This window comes from Taeniopygia guttata, chromosome 1A (assembly GCF_048771995.1).
Source record: "Taeniopygia guttata chromosome 1A, bTaeGut7.mat, whole genome shotgun sequence".
Classification (NCBI taxonomy): Eukaryota; Metazoa; Chordata; class Aves; order Passeriformes; family Estrildidae; genus Taeniopygia; species Taeniopygia guttata.
Genome location: NC_133025.1, coordinates 32,396,269 through 32,419,909, shown reverse-complemented (window position 1 = coordinate 32,419,909; position 23,641 = coordinate 32,396,269). Strand labels below are relative to the sequence as shown.

The window sequence follows — 23,641 nt, the reverse complement described above, 5'->3', positions numbered from 1 at the left end:
TCCTACACAGTTTCCTTCTTTTTACAGGTCAAAGTGGTCATACACTTTTTTTCTCCTCTCTAGTCTTGCAATTCAAATTTATGCTATTAATAGTGGTGTTTCATTCATAAGGGCTTTACCATGATATCACACTAAGGGACCTACAGACATATGCACTGTGGTTAACTGTCCATACCTACCACTAATACCCTAGTCAAACTAAGACTGATCTGCATTACATTTTATGTTAAAAGTGAATAAAATAAATTACTTACTTCGTTCTGCTTTGTCTTTTTTGAACTGATAGTAGATGTCTGTGATGGAAGACAGCAGTGCCTGCAGCCTTTCTGGACTAGAGTGACCAAAGGAAGAAAATGAGATGTTTCATACATAAACTCAAGTACCTATCAATGAGCTTTGTGAACTACAGGTCAATGCAGAATTCAATACATATAAGAACAGTAAGCAGTTACTCACTTTCTGTCTTTTGGATGCATGCCTTCCTGATTTGCCCAGGTGTCAGCCAGTAAACCACCAGGAGAAAGTTTGGTTTTGATATCTTGCAGACTAGTTTCTATGGTGCCCTGAGAGCTGGAGAGCTATATAAGAGCAAAAACATTCAATCTTATCACTAGATAAAGTGAAAAATTACTTGATTATTACTTGAGCACATTAATACTACAAACTTGTTTGTTTCACTGATCTCCATTAAATAATTATGTCCAATTATCTGCCTAGGCTTAGCTAGAAGCAGATAAAGCAAAGTATTATTAAAGAATCATATTTGATGCTGGCATTTCTATTACTTAAAATTTACTTTCTTTCAACAATAACTTTCACCCTTTCATAAATCCCTTATTTACTTCTATCCTTATTCTTCAAGTTTATTAAGAATTCATATAATAACTATCCACATGATTCATACCTTCCTTTCTCTGCAGTTCATACAACCTTCACAATAAAAATGCACTAATCATCTTTTGCTTTTAGAATGGAGAACTTTATACCTGCTCCCAGTATATTAAGTTATTTTCAATTTTTACTTTCATGTCTGGAAACATGAATGCACATTTCAAAACAGATCTCTTTGAAGAGTGTTTGTGAATGTAACATTTTAAAAAGCCAACAAAGTAGTCAATTATTCCTTAAGGAAAGGAAAAATGGAAAAGAAAAAGTAGCAAAGCAAAATATACTTCAGGGTTATAATTCTAGAGTATTTTAGAAAATTGGAGTATCTTTTCAGGAACTCATTTTACTGAGCTCATATAAAAGGATCTGCTGTTTTCAGAAAGATATTTACATTAGTATGGACATTTTAACAACTGCCAATCTAGAAACTACATTGAAAATTCAGAGTTGTTATTCACAGAAGCCTGTGTTATCTTGTATTTGGATTTTTCTGTAGAAACACCATTTTCAGAATGACAGGGTAACTTTGTCAGGCACTTACACGCAAAAGTTTTGTGTGTATCTCTGAAATTTCATCCACTTCTGATGCTTCCAAATTGATCTGCATCAAATTTTCATATCTGTCCAGCAAAAAAAGATAGTTTAAAAAAAATAAACAAGCAGTGACTACACTCAAAGTATTTCTTGAATTCAGATCATAACAGTAACTGCCCCTTCTGGTATATGAAATACAGTCCCTGTCTAGCAACAACCAAGAAACTGACATGGCCAATAACAATGGAAACATTTTAGATTTAAAAAATAGTCCCTTATCTTTTTCCTACATTGGAACTGTTAAAGTTGAAACTTCCATTCCTGAATTTTTTATCCTAGTTTTATTACTTGTACTTGACAGGCAGTGGCAGCTATTTCATTTCCATCAAGTAATTTTTTTAATCTTATCAAACTAAAGATACTTAAAGTAGTCATTAACAAACGAATACTTCTGTGTACCAAAATGCTTTTCTGAGAAAACTGACAGGGTTAAATGCTTAAAGGCTGGGATAGTAGGACCATCTGTTCATATTGATACTTTCCATATGACCATAGCTCAAGTGCCAAATAAATTATTCAGGACAATATTTTCCCTGTTGAGTCTCATGTACATTTTAGTTTTAAAAGCACCATCACAAACAGCTCAACTGCTTTCAAAAAATATATGCTTCACTCAAGTTCAATGCTTTATTTACCTTTTCAAATAAAGACTTTGTACTGTCATGCTTTGAAGGACAGCCTTGAAAAGGAAGGACAAACAAGAGGACATGTCCTTTAGAAGACTTTTATGGAGTTAGCAAAGTCAAACAAACTGAAAATCCTGACCCTTTGTAGGAGGCCAAAATGCAAACACATGCAAACACATAGAAGATTTCTGTTCACATGAGAACTACTCCAGTTAGCAAATGAATGTAATTTTTTTTCAAACTGCTGCTGAGATACTCCGGAGTGCAGAGTCACAAAACAGAATTGACAGTGGCGTCTTCTGAGTGGCTTTCTTCTGGCAGAATGCAGGAAGACTGATCAAGATCTAGTCCTGCCAACTAGTGCAAACGGGCTTGAAGAGGAGTTTGGGTTCTTGCCGTGATGATTTGTATCTAGGCTGCACAGGTGTTATCTTGCAAGTTACCAACTTCACTATTTCACTGTTGTGGTTTTGTGGTGTTTTTGAAGCCAATACAAACAGACACACCTGGATTTTAAGGTAGGTTTGGCACACACACAGCAAATCTGTCAAGGCCTTGAGCATCCACAGCTACTGCGTATAAGGTATTCAATTTGCACAGGCATAGCAGCTCCAACAGGCTTAATTCTTAAGTCTACTCTGCAAACCCAGTGATTCTACATGTGTGTGTTAATCATGTTGTGGATATCTGCATTTTCAGAGCAGCCTGGTGAGAAGTCCAGAAAATTCCATGACTAAGAAAGCATTTGAGAAAGACTGGCAGCAGGTTAAACAGGAAACCTACCACCCATAGGAGAATGCTAAGAAGAGGTGCTATTTAAAGTTCCTATCACACTGCCTAAGAATAACGCCTTCCTGGGGAAGGACCAAGTGGGGCTGGGCTTGGTTGTTTGGGGCTTTTTTTGCAGCTGTTCTGTGTTGTATTTCAACATGAAAATTCCTTCCACACAGAAAATGCTAGTGTCTTAAAACTGTGTAAGGGGCAGTATTTGAAGTCATACACAGCCAAATGCAGTGGCAAAAGCACTAATGAAAGCAAAGCTACTTGATTCTTTGTCCAAGCTTTACTATAGCTTCTAGAGTCAATAAGAGCAAATGAGCTGAGTCAGAGAAGAAAGGAGGAAAAAGAACACACACAGTTACCACTAATTAGTAATTACTTGTTCTTGTCAGGTTAAGCAGCAAGATTAATACTCTAACTTGAGTAACATATATGACTCAATCTGCTTAAGTCAGTGCCATACTGACTCAAATTTAATTTTTACATGCTAAAACAGTGCAAATAATCATAACTTATAATATTGTTGTCACAAAAAATGATAATGAAGAATCAATGTGCATGGTGTAGTGCTTCTACTCACATTTTCTCAGCTTTCTCAATGTTTCTGCTGCAGAAATCCAGCCTGATGACAATCTCTGCCTTTTTATGAACAATTTCATTGTAATCATCCTTGATTATTTCACTAAAAAAAATGAAGCATTAGTCTGTAACATAAGTATTCAACTGCCATCCTACCAGCAATCAGTAATATAGTAATACACCTGCAGCAATAACAGCCAGGAGGAATTGTTTTCAGTTAGAGATGCATTAACATAATCTCATAAAAATACCTTGTGCAAGCTGTTCAATTCCATCTGCATGTTACCAGAAGTTAGACTTAAATTATACACAGACGAAAGTAAATTTGCAAACACCTTAACTTTAATTATTAAAAAAAAAAATTAGTTTCCCTAATGACAGGAAAAAGAGAGAAATACAGCCTACCCTTACTCATGGATAACCAAAACCTCCCAAGATATCAAGAGATTACAGAATTATGTATTGATAATCAAGGCATATCTCTATTAAAAAAAAAAAAAAAAAAGCACGATGAAATGCAATCAGTTGCTTACATTAGCCATCGAATTCCTTTTCGCATCAGCTCCTGGTAAAGTAGCAAAGAACTGGCAACTCTACAGGCATAACATACAATACCTGTCACTGCCTGGAGGAAAAAAACCCAGCGTAAGTACTGATCTGGCATCCTCTTAACATTTGCTTCAAGACAATACATCACAACAAAGCAACACAGATTAGTAAAAGAAAGCAACATGAGGATGATAGTTTAAAATGTGTAACTTGGCCTAAGTTTTAGTCAGGCAACAACCAAACGGACATTATGAAGCTGCGCAGAGCTAAACATGGGTTTTCCAGTAATGCTGAAGCACCTGTTAGGGATGAAAACAAATCTCACAAACAAAAATGATGCAACTTACTATTTCTGTCAAAGTTACACATACATTTCTTCAATATTTTAGGAATCAAGCACATGCATTAAAAGGAACTTGTAAAAACTGACCCTTTTTTAATTGTAAGGCTAGAGATTCTCTTAATTTACCCAATTCCACTTACAAGATTGCTGTGTTATTTAGAATTGAGAACAAAGTTTCAGATATTATAATTTAAAATACTTTAAATAATTAGTATCAACTGATGCTCTTCTGTTTATTAATTTTCAAGATTACTGGTACTTAAAGGGGCATACATTTTCAGGACTACCATGTCTGAATAGAAGGCTCCTCAGCAGTCAGTATTTCACAAAAATAAATGGTTGTCATGAAGTCAAGCATGGCTGTGCATACATTCAGTAGTTTTAGAAAAACAACCAAAAGAATGCAACATCTTTTACTTGTCTCCCACAGATTCTGAAAGTTTTTAAGAGGCAACAGAAATTCCACCCTCTGCAGAGTCCTAGAGACTCCTCTCTATTGAGCAAGAGTTACTTTTTCTAATGTTAAATTTTGTACCATTAGAAGTTATGAAGCTTCTAAGTAACTTCAGGACTACACAATGTCAGGATCCTTTCCCCACAAGCACTGAATTATACAGTAACAGAACACATTGAATTTAGAAGACTGGACTTTGGGTTTAGTTTTTTTTAAAAAAAAAAAACCAAAACCCAAACCATATTTTGCATACAAAGTACAGGTGTAATATACTTTTCAATCCTTTGTTATTAAATATATTTCTATCAATCAGAATCCTCATTAGCATACTAAAATAGTTTTATTAACATTATTAATTTGAAATGTAAGTAGTTTTCATTTCAGTATCATTATCCAAGACAGATATATAACATAAAATGGTAATTACTCACTTTAGCCATACTGGCATCCCCATCCAAATCGTAACGTTGATGTACTTTAGGAAGTAAAACTGAAATACAAAACAAGTGTTTGTTTTTTATTATTTTTGAGAAGAGACTTCAAAAGTTCAGATTGTTTTCCCTCCCCACCCTGTACAATGCTTTTATACCTTTTAATATCATGGGGTTCTCATGCACTCCTTTAAAACCAGCCTTTGTCTTAACTGTTTTAAATAACTCGGTATCTTCAGCAAATTGTCCTTCTTTTTCCAGACTCACTTCTGAACATGCTGCACAGCACAGAATTCATGCAGGTCTGCACCTGCAATCTCTCTCCATTGAGAAAGCAAACTGTTTCTCTATGTTCTTCAGCCCCATGTTTGCCAACACAGGAGACCATTCCTTTCTCATCACATGGTTGCTTATTTTCATTGAGGCTCTTAATGGCAGCACTTCACCAACCTCAGGTAGCCCCTATCACCTGAATCTCCTTTGTTTTCACACTCACTGGCTCCTTCAGAAAGCTCTGTGACACAATATAGAGGCCCTGTTGATCCTTCCACAAACAGCTCACCTACCCACGCTCTTCAGCACCTCTGTGTGAGTGCCAGCTGGCCAGAGCAGTCAGTATTTAGGACATACTGACAAAAGCAACACTGACCTCTCAACTGCAGCCATGTCCTCCAGCTCACCATTATAAAAAAAGGGCTCCGGCATAGACCCCTTTAAAAGCCTCACATTGATAAATGGAAATTCTAAACCTTAATTTCTTTTTTTTAACCCCTCTGTCATGGTATTACCTTATCCTCTGAGCAAATGTAAATTGTAAAGACCTCCTCTGTTAACTCAAAGGCTAACCACATTCACAACAAATAAAAAAAAAAAAAGTAAAACTTGACTTTCAACTTAGTGAATAATGGAACAAAAGAACCAGCTTTGAGTTACTTTCCATAATGTTTCTTTCTACTTGTTTAAACTGTCATACTTCAGAAAGGTCCATAACTCCATAAGCACCACTACATCTTAGCACACTAATGTTCGGGTTCAAAGGACTTGGAACATTACAAGCACCTACTGTTTCTATAAAAATGTTCCAGATACTCAGCAGTTTTGAAAAAAACTTCAGATACCAACAATAGAAAATTTCCAACACTATTTCTAAGACATAACAGACATAAAACAATTACATTAAGTAACCCCAACTATTTACAAAAGATAGCTGTGAGAAAAGGGAAATTACTTTTATATACCTTCTTCATAGATTAGTCCAACAATGTTCACAGCCTCCCTGCTTACTACAAAGATAGGATTCTCCTCTGTTGTTCTGGGGAAGTGCTGTGCCAATCTGCCAGGCTCTAGTATTAAGCGCCGACCTTCATATATCAGTTCTTGATTCTGAGATGGTATTTTTGTCTGTTTGTAGACCAACTCATGAAATATAGCAGCTCTATAATACAAACAATATAATTGGTAGCAGTTAGACTCAGTACAATAGCTCAGCAATTCAGATTTTGTATTATTTAAATAAAAATTGCTTTTATTTCTGGTTAATTAAGAACTGGGTTTACACATTAAGCACTTGACTTTTAAGTAAAAAAACAGTAGCATGGTGCCTAAGATCCCAGGTTGCTGTGTTACAAAAATAAAAGCTATTTCCTGCAAAATATCAAACTTCCTTTCTACCTCTGATTATCTGCCAAAGCACGTCTGTCTAAACAAAATTGCTCTGGTCTGAAGGTCAGTAAAAACAGGCAACACCAGACGAGAGGAAGGAAGCCTACTTAAGTTTTCTCTGGCATATCCTTTTCTTGAAAGGAGATGGATGGTCTCTCCAAAAGCAGAGTCTGGTGTTTTACGTGTCAAAAAATTAAATTCAGCCAGTAAGCTAACAGATAGCCTGAGTATTTTTTAAAACAGCAGTGATAAGGAAGAGCAAAGACACTTTGGAATTTTATTTACAGCAATCAACAGATACAAGGATAAGAACACATAATAATATCATACCTCTCCCCCCTAAAAAACCCTACCACAAAAGCCTACTGCCACAACAGCAACCAAAAAACTAAACTAGCAAAACCTCCCACAAAGAAGAAAAACCTTCAGTACACTAACAGGAACGACCAGTTTGCCTCCTGTGCAGCACTAGTACAATATTGCTTCTTAATACTACAGGTAGTTTATAAATAATCACATATGTGAATTATAATAAAAATCAGAAGCAAGATTTCTCTGCAAAAACAGCATTTAGGCTCTCTCAAAATAAAAGTGATTGAATAGAAAAGAAAAATTGAAGTGGGAAGAACTGTATTTACACGTTTGATGAAATAACAGTATGTATCAGTATGTGTATTAGAAATTTACACGTGCTCTGTATTATCTGTAATACAGCACAGAAAAGGCATTTACGTTTGTACGTCTTACAGCTTTTAACATCAGCACTTCATGGTCAAAAAGTGAACCCCACACAAATCAGGATCCTAAACTGTACCAATTACCAGTTCAGAACCCCTGTGAGAGTTTTACACCAGAGACAATGTATGCATTTTGTATGCTTGAGGACAAGGTGAGCAAGAGATGAATACAGTCTCTAAAAACTACTTCAAAAATAAGGAATGTATAGAAATGTGCAATGAGTTGGCCTCTGTTTTCAAAACAGACATACTGTTAACACATCAAGGATTATGTCTGTGTTCTGTCACTAAAAGTTTAAGATCAGTTGATTTGACCTTCAATGACTTTATTTTTGATCAACATGTTTCTATATGCACTATGACTATGCAGGAGAATTGCACCCTTTCACTTCCTCAGATAAACTGCCAAGGAGGGCTGCTGAATTTGTGACACTGGTGACATGAGGTCACAGGCTACTGAATTTGTAACTGGTGATCTGAGGTCACTGGTGATCAGTGCTGTTAGCCTGAACAAGAGCAAAGTAATGCAAATAGAGAGAACACTTACGTATTATAGTTGTGAATATAAACCTTGTGCAAGGTCATCTGCTGTAATGAAAAGATGTGGATTATTATTCGGTGCAGTATGTCACTCGTCTCTGCAAAAAACTGGTCAAATCCCCAGCATTTTTCCTGGTCTGCTTCAAGAATATTCGCAAGGACAGGTGTGAGCAGTACTTGCAGACCCCTAGAGGACACCAGGAAGAGATGAAACAACTTGGTTCTACTTGGAATGTTTTAACTTGCAACCAATTGCAATAATTAATTTGACTTGTCTCATGTATACACATCTATTATCCCTTAAAGAATATGTCAGTACCTTTTCTCCTACAGTGATCAACAAAATGTTCAATGGCAATGTCCATTGTTTCTCATTAATACACATACTTTAAATGTTTTCTTTTTACATTTAACCATCAAGGTTTTTCTTTTGTATTTGAGAAATTTCACTCACATTGCAAAAATTACATAAAATTTTATGAGTCTACCTTGTAGAGCTGAGGCCACTTTCTGCCACCCTAGCAGCATTCTACCCAGCTCACCCCACACACCACAATATATCACTAAAGGAAGCTACTGCCATTTAGGATTTACTGGTGGTGATGCTTGTGTGAGCACACTATGTTGCTTTCAATCAAAATCAGCTGGATTAGCAAAGACTCATTATTTAAACTGCCAACACTAAGAATTCATCCTGATTGAGATAGGGCTAAATAAGTACTCTGCATATGCAGCTTCAATGCCGCAAAAAAAACTGTGCTACCCATTGCCTTACAGTTGTTACTGCTCTAGGAGAAAGGTCGGCTTAAATTTCTTGTATATCTACCTTGAGCATCTGAATGGTAAGGAACTTTATGGATCCCACTTGTGCATTACCATGAACAACTTCTCCAAAAATTTTAACATTATGTACACATCAAGCCCGAATCCAGCAGAACTGGTAACATTCTGAAGCAAGCTGCAGTGGCTTGCAAGCACACTGCTGACTGCATTAGAGATTAGTGGATCCTGTGTTCAAACTCACTTTAGTACTAAACTTATAGCACTGAATACTGTTTGAATGCTATTTAAAAGTATTACTGTAAGCTGACGTTCAATGAGAAAAAATTTGCTTCCTTTATAATTTCAAGCAGTTCAATTGTACAGAATAAGCAGAGGAACAAATGAGCAGTATCATGAAAAACACATACAAATTGCAATTTTGCACATTCTAAAGTAATGAATTCACATAAACTAGACTTTGACTCCACACCCCTTAAGGATGCATATATTTGGCTTTCAGAAAAGTTTGCTTCTACGGTCTCTTCATAAAACAAATTATTTCCTCCTTTACCATGAAAGATTAGTAACTTTAAAGTACGGAAGAAGTCTCAGGAAGAAAAATAGGTAAATTGGTTATGGGAGGTGTTTTCAAATTTATACCAAAATCAGATCTTCCATGGCTCTTCCTACTGAATATTATGGACATATGAAGCAAAAATATGATGATAAAATTGAAAAGATACAAATATGTGTTAAAATGCACTGATGACCTTTTTCCTAGCAAAAAGTACGCTTCTGATTGTTTTGTTTATAATTTCCTTCCTACTGCCTAATCTTTCTCACGTCTGAAGTCACATTCTTGAGGGCCATCAAAGTTATTGATTCTTCATTCCTGAAGGTGGAAAAAATGCAGTAATAGTATTTCTTCTCATCAGGTGTGCTCATTTGTAAATTAGCACATACAACTATTTGGACAGATGGGAAGGAAAAAAACACTTCATAACCAAATATCAGACTGTACTGATGTACTGAAGAGTTCAAAGAAAAAACTGCGTCAGATCTCTGCACCAAGGACACAATCCCAGAAAATAACTGGAAAAGCCAAATCAAGTGACATTGAAATAGTTTATGAACATTTCTAAGTTCAAACTTACTTTGAAAGGCTACAAGAAACAGGCATCTCCCAACTCCACTCAATAGGTCCATTTTCCGCTTTCTGTATTCCAGAAATAGCACCAGAAGGCTTTCCAGTGATTATTTTATACCTGCAATACATTACAAAAATAATGGAAACCTCAACTACTACCTCTTATACATACATAGGTTGAGTAACTAATCCTCAAAGGGGCAGCAAAAATGCAAATTTAAATGACAGGTTGGCCTAAATTTGTAGACGGTACGATAATTAGGAAGCTTCATTTACAAGCTGGCAGAGCAGCGCTAAAAGAATAAAGAACAAAAAGCTATGCTGCAGAATCAACTTTGTCTACCTCAGCCTTGGGGAAAACTTCTGGAGATATTTCCAGCACACTAAAGGAAACCAAAGGTTTTCACAAGAGTTAATTAATCAAAGTCAATTTAGTTCAATTTACACATTACCATGCTAACTTCTAGCATGTTCCACAGCAACAGAGAACATTTAGCCACCACAAAGTGGCTTGGGCATCAAGAAGGAACATCCAGAAATCTGGACATAATTTGGCATTGTTTAACTTTGTATTGCACAGGCCACTATTTCTCAAATTTTTCATGAAACAAATGAGGATCAACAGACTTTTGGCAACAGAATATTTCAGTTGTGCTTTCTCTTCCTGGAAAACAAGATGCATATAAAACATCTCTCAAGCAGCTACAGCAAGAATTCTTATGTGAAAAAAATCACAAGATGGACAATTTCTTCAACTAAGAAAACTGGAGTCAGTTTTACATAGAGCATCAGAACAGAGGTGTTATTGATGTGTTAGAGGTTGCAAGTATCACCGTGCTTTATTCTTAAAATGCAACACAAAGCAAAACAAACTAGAATCAGTCTAAGCTGAAACAAGATATTAATACAATTGTCACATCATAGCATATCTTCTGTTTTCCATTCAGGAGCCATCCCTATTATCTTCATCTGCAGTCCACAACTATACTACTCAAATGTCAGTCTCTTTCATAGCACATCCGTTTCAAGACTGCTGGGTAAGACCATCATTTAAAGGACAACAAAAAATTGCAGCACTGAAACCCTATTTCAGAATACCATAATTTTGCTTGAGTATCCAAGTCATATAAACAGCAGTGCAACAGACCAGCCTAGTGCCATGCTGAAAGAAATACGAGTGGAAAAACACCAGTATTTTGGGGGAGCTCAATTCAGGTCTTTCTCAATTTAAATGCTTAATTCAGATCTTAAGGTGCCACACAGTAAAATCCTTGTTGAAGCAGAATGTTTCTACTGATTTTGGCTGGAATAGAGCTAAGTTCCTTCATAGTAGTGTATGGTACCATGTTTTGGATTTGTGACCAAAACAGTGTCAATAACAGGCATGTTTAGCCATTACTGAGCAGTGCTTACATAGCATCATGGCCTATTCTACTTTTCTACTGCTCCACCAGCAAGTAGGCTGGGGAGCAGGCAAGAAGTTGGAAGGGAATACAGGAGGACAGCTGACCCAAGGGATATTCCAAACCATACTGCTCAGCGACAGAAGCTAAGGAGGAGGTGGGGAAGAATTTGCCAGGGTGCATTTGATCAGGGACTGACTGCGCATCAGTTGACTACTTGTGAGCAACTGTGGATTTTTCTGCATTACTTGTTTTTCTTGGTTTTGTTTCCCTTTGGGTTTAAGAGGCAAGGGTTGCTGTTCACCATGGAGCTTTTTTTTTATTAATTAAACTGTCTTTAACTCAACCTATGAGTTTTTGCACTTTCACCCTTAAAATTCTCTTCCCTACCCCACTACAGAGGAGTGAGTAAAGAGCTGTGTGATGTTCAGCTGCCTACTGGTGTTATACCACAACAAGAGAGTGCATTTCCTTAAATATTTTCACAGTTTTAAAGTTTACTACATGTGTGTAGGATTCATTGGTAAAAAGCATTTCAAGGGCCGATTTAATTTACCAACAGATAAAATTCTCCTTCTAAATTACCTACATCACTTCCTTGTTTCTACGAGGTCCTTCAAAAGGTCGGAAAGGCAAACTCCCTGTTGCAGCATGGTAAAAGGTCACCCCTATGCTCCATAGATCAACTGTTGCTCCATACTTTTTCTGATGCTCTTTTCTCAAAACTGCTCGCTCATACATATCAGGATGCTAAAGAGAAAAAAAAAGTTACAATTGCTTCATGAGACTTTATAAAGAAAAACCCCAATCTATCCTTTCACAGCAAGGTGATTTTTTCAGACTAAACTTTCAGTTTTTTAAAAAAGAAAAGCTTGCTTGTATCATAGAAGTTGCTTAAGCTATTCTGACAAACATCACCATATTCCTAGGTATGACTACCACTTTTATTAAAAAGTTTGCAAAAAATACTTTAAAATTCAGCTGAAGAGTAAATACTAGTATAAAAACCACCAAAAAAGTGTAGAAATTCAGTATTCCTCCAAATGATTTTGAAACACCAGAAACTAAGTGGAAAAAAGATCCATAGCAGAGGAGAGTATCAGTTATGATTCACATGTGGAAAAACATGTCAGGAAGAAAATCATACTAAGGTGCTTTCTTGATACTTCTCTACCTGTATCTCTTTGGTTAGCCAAGGTTTCACATGAACCTTAACTACACCTAGTGTCACCTAAGTAGCTCAAACACAAACTAAAACATATCTACAGAGATAAAGGCAAATATATTCATAACTAAAATATCATTTTTCCTCCTTTCACACAAGGGCAGTTAAAGCTGGACCTGGAAATTATTTCAAGGCTGATGTATCTACATCAGCAGAAGATAGCATGACCCAATGTAAAAAAGTCTGGTGGAAATTTACAAAAACAATTGTAATACAAAGGTTTAAATATTAATTCCCAATAACCTGACCTTGACCTATTCAACTATAATCATGAACGGCCTCAGGCTTCAAACATATACTCAAGAGAAAATTAAATTATATGGGCTTACTAAATACTCTTCTGTGCCATAGAGAGAAACAAATTGTTCATCATCTTCAAGTTCTCTTGCTGCACCAAAATCTGTAAGTTTGTAAACAGACTGCCCATCTTCACCTATAACACGCATTATATTGCCTGGCTTGATGTCACGGTGCACTATTCCATTCTCACGGAGATGATTCATCCCAGCCACTTCAATTGAAAAAATAAATACAGAATTCATGTACACACTGTGACACAGACTGTGCAAACACCGAATTGTAACTGATGATAAGAAGTTCTCATTGGGAAATGGGAATGAGAAGGGACACTTAATTAACAGAAAGACTATGACCACAGATTGCTTTTTTTTCTTTCCAAACAGCTAAATTACAGCATTTCTTGCTCTCAGTAACATCTTTCCCATAAAGTAATTTTTATAGCAGGTAAATTAGGAGGGAAATTTTATAGTAGGCAAACACAGATAAACCATATTATTTTTCTAATTAACTCTTCTGAAATTATCACTAGAAGCCTATTCAATATGTGAAAAATAATCTTGAAATAAAGAATAAAAATTACATCAATACTTTACACAGAAATGGCTTCTTAATGCATATACCCATATCAACAGAGATATAAATATGTGATTCCATATGACCATATTAATTCGCTCAATTAGTTGACAGTCATTTAAATTTGTCTCTTGTTGTTTCAAGACAAACAAAACAAGTATGAGATTGTTTCAGTCAACAAATTAGACCAAAGAGCTAAATCTACATACCCACATCTCTCAAAACAATTAAGAACTCAGACTCTGGCAAACCAAAGGCATTAGACGGCTCCTCTAAAACTGTGTACAAACTCCCACATGGACAAAATTCCATAACTAGTACTTTGTGTCTAGTAGTTGTCTGAAAAAAAAAATCAAAAAGTGAATAAGACTCTGACTATAGTGACACCAATGTCAGAAACGACCTATAACCACAAGATCTTACTTTCAAAAAAGAAAAGTAAAATCTATAGTTATATCATAATTTCCATTCTGCTGATATTCAAAAGAAGTGCAGGTGGATTTTTATATTGTTTCATGTATGCCAACTTGGAGAGGGGAAAATAACTAAGAAAGCCTCAAATTCTACGCACTAGCAGGTTGACAGCAGTATTGACAGGTGGACAAATGAGAAACTACACACCACTAGTGCTGAGAATATCAACTATCCTTCTTTACTCATTTCATCATCTGGGTCATTTCAACTCATCAGTCTCAGTTTCAGTTCACTGCTCCAATTTACACTATTATACTACTGTATAATAGTATCCTATGTCATCATTTCAGTTGGTTGCAAAGGAAAGGCATAAAATTGTCAGCATTACTGAAACACCTTCAACTATAAACAGTTGCATTATTCAACTATTAATACACGTAGATACCTTAAAAATCCTTATTCAAGATAAAAGTCAGGACAGTGGCTTCTTGAGATAAGATTCATTACCTGAGCCTACACACTGAAGGTGTTTCACCTACTGAAAGCAAGCATATTCTTTCTTACAGTAACAACAACAACAAAGAAGGAAGAAAATCAAAATATGGTGGTGGTTGGGTGGGAGTATTTGTATCATCATATATGTTACCATTCTTTAAATATGTAACTATACACTCTACAGTTGCAGAAAAACCAAAAAACCAGTTACTGCAGTTACCTCCAGATCAGATCACAACAATTCATTACCTCTTCCTCAATGGCAAACAATTTGACAATGTTCTTATGATTTAGTTTCTTCAATACTTCAAACTCTCGCATCTGAACATCCACAGGACGAAGGAAACTTATACTGTTAAATACTTTGACAGCATATAAATCCCCAGTTTTCTGTTGAAAACAAACAAAACTATTCATCAAACAGAAGCAAAAGATTGTAAATGTACACACAGACATTATCCAATCATTTTGAAATTTTCTATTGTACATGTGAGTATAATCAAACTAGAAATATTTCAAAATACTACTTTGTGCTAAGATGGAAATAAAATTTCTGCTAAAAAAATAAAATTGCATTAGTTTAATATAGACCAGAACCAAACAGACTAGCCAAATGGAAACTCATTAGATCACAAAATCTAAGTGTTCTTAAAAAAAAAGATGAGTTAGTATAAGAAAGGTTACACATTTAAGAATTACTCCTAAACTTAGCTGAAAAATATTTTTTCAGCAAGAGTTACTTGCACTAACCAATGAGAGGCACGCACATACTTGGCTTGCTTAAGTTAAATGACAATTTCTGGTAGCTGAATGTTGCTCTCTCTTTCTTTACTGTTCTGTTTATATTGATAAACCGGTATTTTGTTTTTTTCAAAGGCAGTTTCAAGCACTACATGACATTCCTGTAAAATCCCAAAGTAGTTCAAACCCACATAGTAAGTGTGAGGAGCACAATCATGAGCTTAATCAGACTTAAGTTCTCCAGAGGGACTAAGCCCCAGCATGCTCAGGCAACAATGCCACCAGCTGGTATCACATCTCCTGTTCCTCTCAGGGCAAAGCATCTTCCTGTGCCCACTCTAGGAATAAGCTTGCACTAGCAGTTTGTGCAAAAGATTATTTCTAAGGACACAGCCTTCCTGTGCTTAGACAAGCAAAGGAAGTACTTTACAGCACACTCACATGCACTACTGGTGCCCAGAAAAGCTTTCTCCTGTGGCAATGAGCTGCAGGTCACAGGCTCAGACTAGTGAGGGTGATGACAGGTGCAACCATGGTTTACAGGGAATCATTCTGTGTTGAAATTCACTTACCCAGAAAACCACAATTAACTGCTAAATTATTGCTTAATGCTGTTTCACACTTGTATGTGGAACACAGAAACAATGTATCTTACAAATCACTTTGTATTGATTTCACACAGACTGTCATTTCTGTAAGGCAACTTTCACAACTATACTTATCTTTGCTTTGTGAAATACAATGAATGACCTACATAAGTAAGGTCCTCTTAACCCCTCACTCAAGTTGCAAAATACACTTCACTGTATCATTTTCATGGCAAAAAAATACTATTTTGCACTGATTACTTAAGGCATGTCACCAAGAAGACATTTAAAAAGCATTGACTTACACACAACAACTAACAACAGCTTCATCCACTACAATAACAATATTTCACGTAAAATAATAAAAATTACCAAAACAGATTTTAAAAGAACAGCTAAAAACCAATGAAAAGACAGTTTAACAAAGACACATATAATAGGATCATGTAATAGAAACTAGTAGGTCATTTTTTTCTATTCAAATTCTTGAAAAAGGTTTATTTTTTTTTCCATAAAACTGAAGAAAAAGGAATGAAGAATTACTAACAGCTAATATTTTACAAGGAAAAATACTACAACATTAAGAACAAATCCTTAGAAATCTAACGACAGAACTCTTAATTCAATGGACAAATACTAAAAATGAAAAACAAAGAATGACTAATTAGACAGACACATTTCATTTGCTTTAGGCCTAAATCTTGATCTTTTTTCGTTAATTTCATGATACTACTTGCATATGAAAATTCCTCACAAACCTTCTGTCGCCCCCGGAAAACATTTGCAGTCGCTCCCTGTCCTAGAATGTCAGACAACAGCCAGAGGTAATTTGAAGTGCTCTGCATCTTTGCTTTTTGATCAGACAGTTTTCTTTTTCACCTTAAAAACAGAAGGTTCAATACACTGAATTATAATTTAGTAAAATACATGAAAGGGACTTATTTAAATTAGAAGGAAATACAAATGTGCAAACCCCAACTGTAATTCCCAAGACACGGAGAATGAAGAACAACCAAGTAGAAGAATAAGAGGTGAAACATAGAAACAAAAATAAGCCAAACAATCAAAACTAATGCTATTCACACAACACCACTCTGCATTTAAGGTCTGTATTCCCCAAACTTTGTTTGAAAGATCAACTGGAAAGGTGAAAATTTTATAATCTCTTGTGCATGGTGTTGAAATAATCAAGTAACAAAATTCATAGAGAAGAGGCAAAAACACGTGCACAAGGTCTTCTAAAGTTAAGCAAGATCTGTAATTGAATTCGATTATTCTGTACTTATGTCAAAGAACAAACATAAGAGATGATGGCAGATATGTATACAGATATTTTACATTACTTTGGCTCTGGAAGTTGTATTTCGATAGAACCATAAAGGAGCTGGACTAACAACACACAAAAAACTACTTTTACATGAGCTCAAAAAAAGTCACCATTATCACAAGCATTTTCATCCACTCGCAAGAGCCAGCAATTACTATTGAAAGAAATTAAGGGACATTTCTCTCACTTCTAAAATATCATATTGGGTATGTCACATCTACAGAGACAGCCTGGCCTCCCCACCCTTCCTGACATATGAACTGTCAAGTACTTGGATCTTCACAGATTCAAAAGAAAGAGGAAAAAACAATTGATTAAATTAAAATTATTAACATAAAATAGAACATTAGAACTGCCAGCTTTTCCTGTTTGCCAAAACAGCAGGAGCTGCAGGTGCATACCCCTTATTTTTTGATTCAATTAACACATTGATTTTGCCATTAAACCCTAGCAAAAGGCTATAAAATCAAAGATGGAGCTTCCCACACCTAAAGAATCTCCACAGCAAAATGGCAACTGGACCAGGGAAGCTCCTACAGTGAAGTCTTTGCTCAGCTTGGCAGGGACACTGCATGTTACTTGCACGTGACAGGTGACAGGAAACTGCTGACTATACTCAAAGCAAGAAGCCTTTCCTGTAACTGTTGAATAAGAGGCATGACAGAAATTCCCTTATCGGTTACCAGAAGCTGACTGGCACTTTCTGAGAGCTCCCTGGTGCCCAGGCGGCACAGGAGCCTCCCGGCGCGCACCGCAGGGCAGCGCCGCTCTCCCCGCCGGCCCCGGCAGCAGCGGGAGCGCACCCCGCGCCCTGCTCCCGTCCTGCCGGGCACAGACGTGTTCTCACCACCCGAGCACACCGCTCTACCCGCACTGACTGCAGACTGCACGCTTTCCTGTAGCTGTTCGCTTACGTGAGATGTGACGCTTCTTGCAAAGCTGTCTCAAAACATCCAAGTAATGACATGTAGCGTACAGAATGCAAAGACACAAAGCAAAGACCGGACATTATTTTACAGTTAATTGAGAGTCATGCAGCAATGCCATTTGCAAAATCTAGATAAAGTTCTTAACGCCTCTGTAAGGGACAAAGGTTTTGTATCAAATTTAGACAACAAAAAACCCCTCTAACACCCCATTCCCAACCCTGACAATTCTTGGTTAACTCTGACAAGACAATTTGCAAATGTAGAATGACTTCTCCCATTGGGCAACTACTGCAGACGCCAATGAGCTATCTACAATGCAAACACAGAAGGTACGGAAGAGAGGTTTCAAAGAAATAATGCACAGCCTGCTCTGTAAACCATCTGTAAAATCTTCAAGCTAAAACATTCCTCTCATAATTAAACCCCTGCTTCAAACAGGCCAGCTGGCACATTACCAGTAAGCATGTATTTGGCGATTTACTTCAAAACAACATTCATAGACTCATTGCAAAACGCAGAAACATAAAGAATCCTTTCTAATCAGACAGAAAATGCACAGAAATTCATCATCAAATCTATTCAAATAAACCCAAAAATTAGCAGTCCATCAAGAGACTGAATTATTATTACACTTCCCAAAATTAATAAAGATGAGGTAGCTTATGTACAAGATCAGCTCTTTTTCTTTACCTTCTTACTCTATAATTAAATATGCACAAAGGTCAATGGATGAAAAAACAAAGAACATGATTGCAACCGATGATCTTCAGTATCATTCAGTGGATATTAAGAATAACCCCAGACCAGAAAGTCATTTAATGGATTCTCAAGGTGTGGTGTTTTTTCACTCTTAAAATTATAAATATAGCAATATTAATCCCAGGGTACATATTATGTAGCAAAACAAAGTCCGTATTGCACTATTAGCCTTTTTTTGTTAAAAGGGTACACTCTTTTTGGCAGTCTTCACTCTTAAGGTATAATGTTTCATTCAGCTTTAACTTTCAAATTATAATAATTACATCAAATAAGTTAGGCCTCCTTTAATACTCTGTGTTCTCTAAAAAAGTCATAACTGATCTTTGCTAAATACTCAGCATTTCAACTTTTCATTTCTTCCACTATATTCCTAAATCAAGTTACTATTAAAATAAAAAATAATTTAAAAAAAAAAAGAAAGTTTTAACTGTATGACTTATCTGTCACTAGACTTAATGCTGAACTTTCTATTTCTTCACATCTCACTTACGGTCACTGAGTCTGGTATTAGAGAAGTCAAAAGCTCCTCCTGTACATCTAAAGAAATCTCTCCACCTAGCAGTTTAGATTTATTGTTCCCCATGACTCATTAGTATTTCAGGGGCTTGGGGGCTGCTTTTTAGGTGTTTTTTATTGAAGATTTTTTTGCTTCTGGTCATGCTACTACTCTTTTAATTTATTAGCAGAGGGGATCATAATAAAAAAAGACTGTATCGCTAATGCAGTTTTTTTAAAACTCCCAATGCTTTGAAGCAGGAGCACTGACCGCTTCTAATTAATAGGAAGAGATTTTCTGCTACCTCAGGCATATGGGATAAGCACACAAAGCAGGTATAGCTCCCCTGTTGACAGCTGCAATATACAACTTTGCCAGGCAAGCAGGGACAGATGCTGAAGTTTAAGTGATGGCTCTTTCTGTTTACAGGCAAGATTCTACATGCCGCCAAAGCCAACAGGCAAGGTGCTGAGGTTCCAAATAAATGTTATTCACAGTCTGTTAACTATTAACGCTTTATACTCCCCTGTATGCTCTCTCTCAAAGCTTAGAAAGTAAGTTTCTCCTACTAAAGCTCCTGCTTCCTACCCCTGTAGGAACCTCCTTAGGGAGTTTCCAGTCCAGCAGCTGGCATCTCAATCATGGAAACACCCTGCCCTTGGCCACACACGGTGCTGCTTGAACCCGAACATTCTTCCAAAGGCACACAAAAAAAAAGGCAAGCCTGGCTCCAGCGCTGCTCATCACCCCTACTCTAGGCACGTCCAGCCCGTAATGCAGGCAGAGGACTCGGCCTGTCTGGGACTGCAGCTCCTGGAAACCAGCGGAGGGCCACGTCCCTGTCTCGGCGGGGAGCGGGCAGGCACAGCACCGGGACTCATCCCCACGGCAGGACGAGATTCCCGACGTAAAACTTTAGCGACTCCTACAGCCACAAAGGCGTCACCGCTTCCTCAGGCACATTCACGGGGACAGAAGTCAGCGGGCCCCGGGCACGCCGCAGAGGCCCCGGGCCGGCCGCGCCTCGTCCCTCCCGGACGGCACGGCCGGGCCCGCCGCCTCCTCGGGGCGCGCCGCCGCCGCCTGCGACCCGGCAGCTCCTGCCAAGGCCCCGCCGCCTCCCGGGAAACTGAAACCATCGCGCCCGCGGCCGCCGCGTTCCCTCGGCACCGGCGCGGTGGCGGCGAGGGCACTCGGCCGGCGCTGCCACCTCTGCCCGGCCCTCCGCGGCCACCCCCGAGCCCGCCCTGCCCAGCTCCGCAGCCCCACGCACCAGCCGCCTCCCGCCGGCCTGCCCAGCGCCCCGGCCGCTTCCGGCTTCCTGCCGCGGCGCGGGGGGGCGGAGCGGGCCGGGCACCGCCCGGGCGGCGCGGCCGCCGCGCCCTCCACGCCCGGCGGGGCCTGCGCGGGCACCTCGGGCGCTGGGGCCAGGCTGCGCCGCTCACCCCGGAGGCATGGGACCGCGAGATGGGAAAATATCTGGGAAACATGGGAAAGTGGGAGTGGAATGTTGGATAAAAGTGGTCACTCCGGGTGTTTTCGCTGGCGCGATGTTCCCAACGGGCTCAGAGCGTTTCCGGGGAGGGCTCCGTGGTGATTTTTTTGCTGCGTAATCGGTCCGGCGGAGGTTTCGCTTCTTCGGCTCCCCGGAGCTGCCTCTGCCCCCGCTCCGACCGCGGAGCCGGAGCTGTGGGACCGCCGCCTCCCCACGGGGCTCAAGGCATACGCAGGAGAAATGTCTTCTTGCCCCATGTAATTTCTCTCTGTTTCACCTTGTTAAAACCTTACGAAATCGTGGCAGTTTTCACATCACTGCTCCCGCTCAATTGTTACTGAAATGTTTTAAACATTTCATCATCTCGGTTGATTTATCCCTTGCTATGTGTTTTTTCTCTGTCTGGTAATGTTGCTGTTCCAGTAAATGATCTGTATAATGAAATATTGATAGCTTTATAATTTATGCATAATGTAATCTGATCCTAATTATAGTGGGTATATAGCTATTAAAATAGTGAAAAGATTTTTTTTTTCCCTTCCAAGACGATCCCTCTTTTGATGCTCTGTATTTCCTGCTTAGAGTTGCCATCTTCCCAAACCTTGGAAGTATCTCCTCTTGAGGAACTGACAGCAGCCTCTTGCTCACAGGCTTTCTTTGTTGTTACTATCTTACCTTCCATAAATTTTATGACAAATTCAGGCGTTCTCTGCTTCACTTGTTACAGGCCACTAAGGGTTTTCCAAATTATTCGTAGTGAAACTGATAAATTTACTTTGATGCCTTTATGGTCTTAATAAAAATGCTTAATTTATGTTCCCCATTTGTTGGCATCTGAACTTTGCTTTATAATGCTGTATTGTAGAGGGGGTGGTTCCCTATTGCATTTGCGTTCTGTCCTTGCATCTTTCAAAACACTGCAGTGGTCCTCAGAAGTTACATGGATTATTTCTGTTACCGTTTCCTCTGTACCCAGCTATATTTTTTGTCAGCAACATACCCATGAGCCAGCTTTGTTTTCTTCAGAAATGTTCATCACATCGTTAATATGGATTTTAACAAGGGCCCCCACAGAATCAGGAAATGCCTATGAACTTTTCTTTATGAATATGTATTTGCTTCTGCTTTTGAATAAAATGAAACTGTTAGTTAAGTCTGATGATGCTTAATAGAACTGGATGTCTTAAATCATAGTCTCATTCAGGATGGATGAGGTCTCTGGTCCAGTCACCTGCTCAAAACAGTGTCAATGCTGACTTCAGACCAGGTTCCCCAGGACTTTGTTTACTTAAAACCTAGAGTATCTCAGATGCAGTGGCACCCAGCCTTTCTACATCTTGATTCTTTGCAAAGATTATTACTAGGCACTGCATATCACCACAAACCCAACTGTGATATAGCAGCTGCAGACCTGCCATCTACACCACTAAAGGAAATAACAACAAAAAACAACCTGCTTGTAGCCAGAATCAGTGATTACATGTTAGGCAAAAGATAGAGAAAGTAGCCCACAGGTGCTGCTTTACAGCTCACATTGGATAAGCCCTGACAGGACAGTATGCTGATTGAACAGTCACAGTATACAAAACTAAACAATCCTTTTTTAATTCTTCAAGCTGAACCAACCTACGTTCTCTGAAGATCCAGACTACTCATCCTATAGGACACTCATTCAGTGATGGATGGGAGGGCAGGGTACAAGTTTATAATAGAGGCACGCCCACATAATGGGTGCCACACACAGCCCTATTCTACACTTGGCACACTCTGCTTTCTATCTGTTCTCACCTGCCACCACCAGAGCAGGCAACACACTGTGAGGGGGAAGTGTTTCTGCTGCTTCAGCTTCCTGGATAGCTGATTATGGGCACAGATGAGCTCCAGATTTGGCACAAAGGGACCTAAAAAATGGTGAAGGATGGTGGGGTTGAGGAAGGAAAAGAGTCTCTAGACAGAGGCCAGATTAAAGGTTTTCCTCATGAGGGTATAATTTGTAACAGCCTACTCATCCCAGCACTGCCCTTACTTGAGAAGGCAAAACCCTAATTCAATATAAAAACAAACAGCTTTATTGTTCACTTCATAATCTGCTGTAACTGTGGGACAGGAGGCCAAGACAGACACAGAACACTGACGGTAAATCCTCAGCCATATCTGCAGTGTCAGGGGTGCAGCCTTTGTGCTGGGGAGGCACAGGTGAACAGCAACACCTGGAAAGCACCAAGTCAGAGAGGGAAGGCTTCTAGTGCTATGGGAGAAAATGAAATGGAGCATTGGTATGGTAGCAAAGGGAGGGAAACAGTACTGTGAAACTAGGAAATACGAACAGCACAACAAGCACACATTCTGTGATACAACAAATCAATTAACAAGAAACTTTTGATTAAACACGTATAAATCAGGAACAAAATCTTACAAAAGTAATACTGTCCTATTGAAGGTAGTGAACGTACTTTCTTCCCTCAGTAAAAAATCAGAATGGCAGTATTATGCTCAAGACATTACCCTGCTCTGATCCTGGAGCTGCTTCTGACCCACATTCCCATTTATTTTTCAATTAAAGTGAATGAAGAATACAGCACTGGAGTCCAGGAAAAATGCTCATCTGATTACACTAGAGCTAAGTCAGCTTTTTACTATGGACATTAGTTCATGAGGAAAGTATTATAAATCCCATGTATGGCAAGACTCAAACTTTCCCCTGCCCCTATGAGATAGTTATAAAAACCTGTCATGTTACAGAACTTAAAAAATAGAAGTAGCAGCATTCTACTAGAAATCACTGTATAGACCATTGATGCTACT

General features: G+C 38.3%; 1 protein-coding gene across 2 annotated transcripts in view; it reads right to left on the bottom strand.

Moving 5' to 3' along the window:
• Nucleotides 1-20,746, bottom strand: part of TBK1 (TANK binding kinase 1) — a 28,334-nt gene extending 7,588 nt beyond the window's left edge. For both annotated transcript variants that reach the window (XM_004176090.6, XM_072922725.1), the window contains exons 1-15: nt 20,615-20,746; nt 16,589-16,709; nt 14,752-14,892; nt 13,803-13,932; nt 13,050-13,231; nt 12,085-12,245; nt 10,100-10,210; nt 8,191-8,370; nt 6,483-6,679; nt 5,245-5,303; nt 4,001-4,092; nt 3,469-3,570; nt 1,430-1,508; nt 457-578; nt 255-331 (exon numbers count right to left, since the gene is read on the bottom strand). In XM_004176090.6, coding sequence (XP_004176138.4) covers nt 255-331; nt 457-578; nt 1,430-1,508; nt 3,469-3,570; nt 4,001-4,092; nt 5,245-5,303; nt 6,483-6,679; nt 8,191-8,370; nt 10,100-10,210; nt 12,085-12,245; nt 13,050-13,231; nt 13,803-13,932; nt 14,752-14,892; nt 16,589-16,675 — 1,720 coding nt within the window. In that variant the 5' untranslated portion in view covers nt 16,676-16,709; nt 20,615-20,746. The remainder of the gene's footprint in view (nt 1-254; nt 332-456; nt 579-1,429; nt 1,509-3,468; nt 3,571-4,000; nt 4,093-5,244; nt 5,304-6,482; nt 6,680-8,190; nt 8,371-10,099; nt 10,211-12,084; nt 12,246-13,049; nt 13,232-13,802; nt 13,933-14,751; nt 14,893-16,588; nt 16,710-20,614) is intronic.
• Between the last annotated feature and the right edge of the window lie 2,895 nt (nt 20,747-23,641).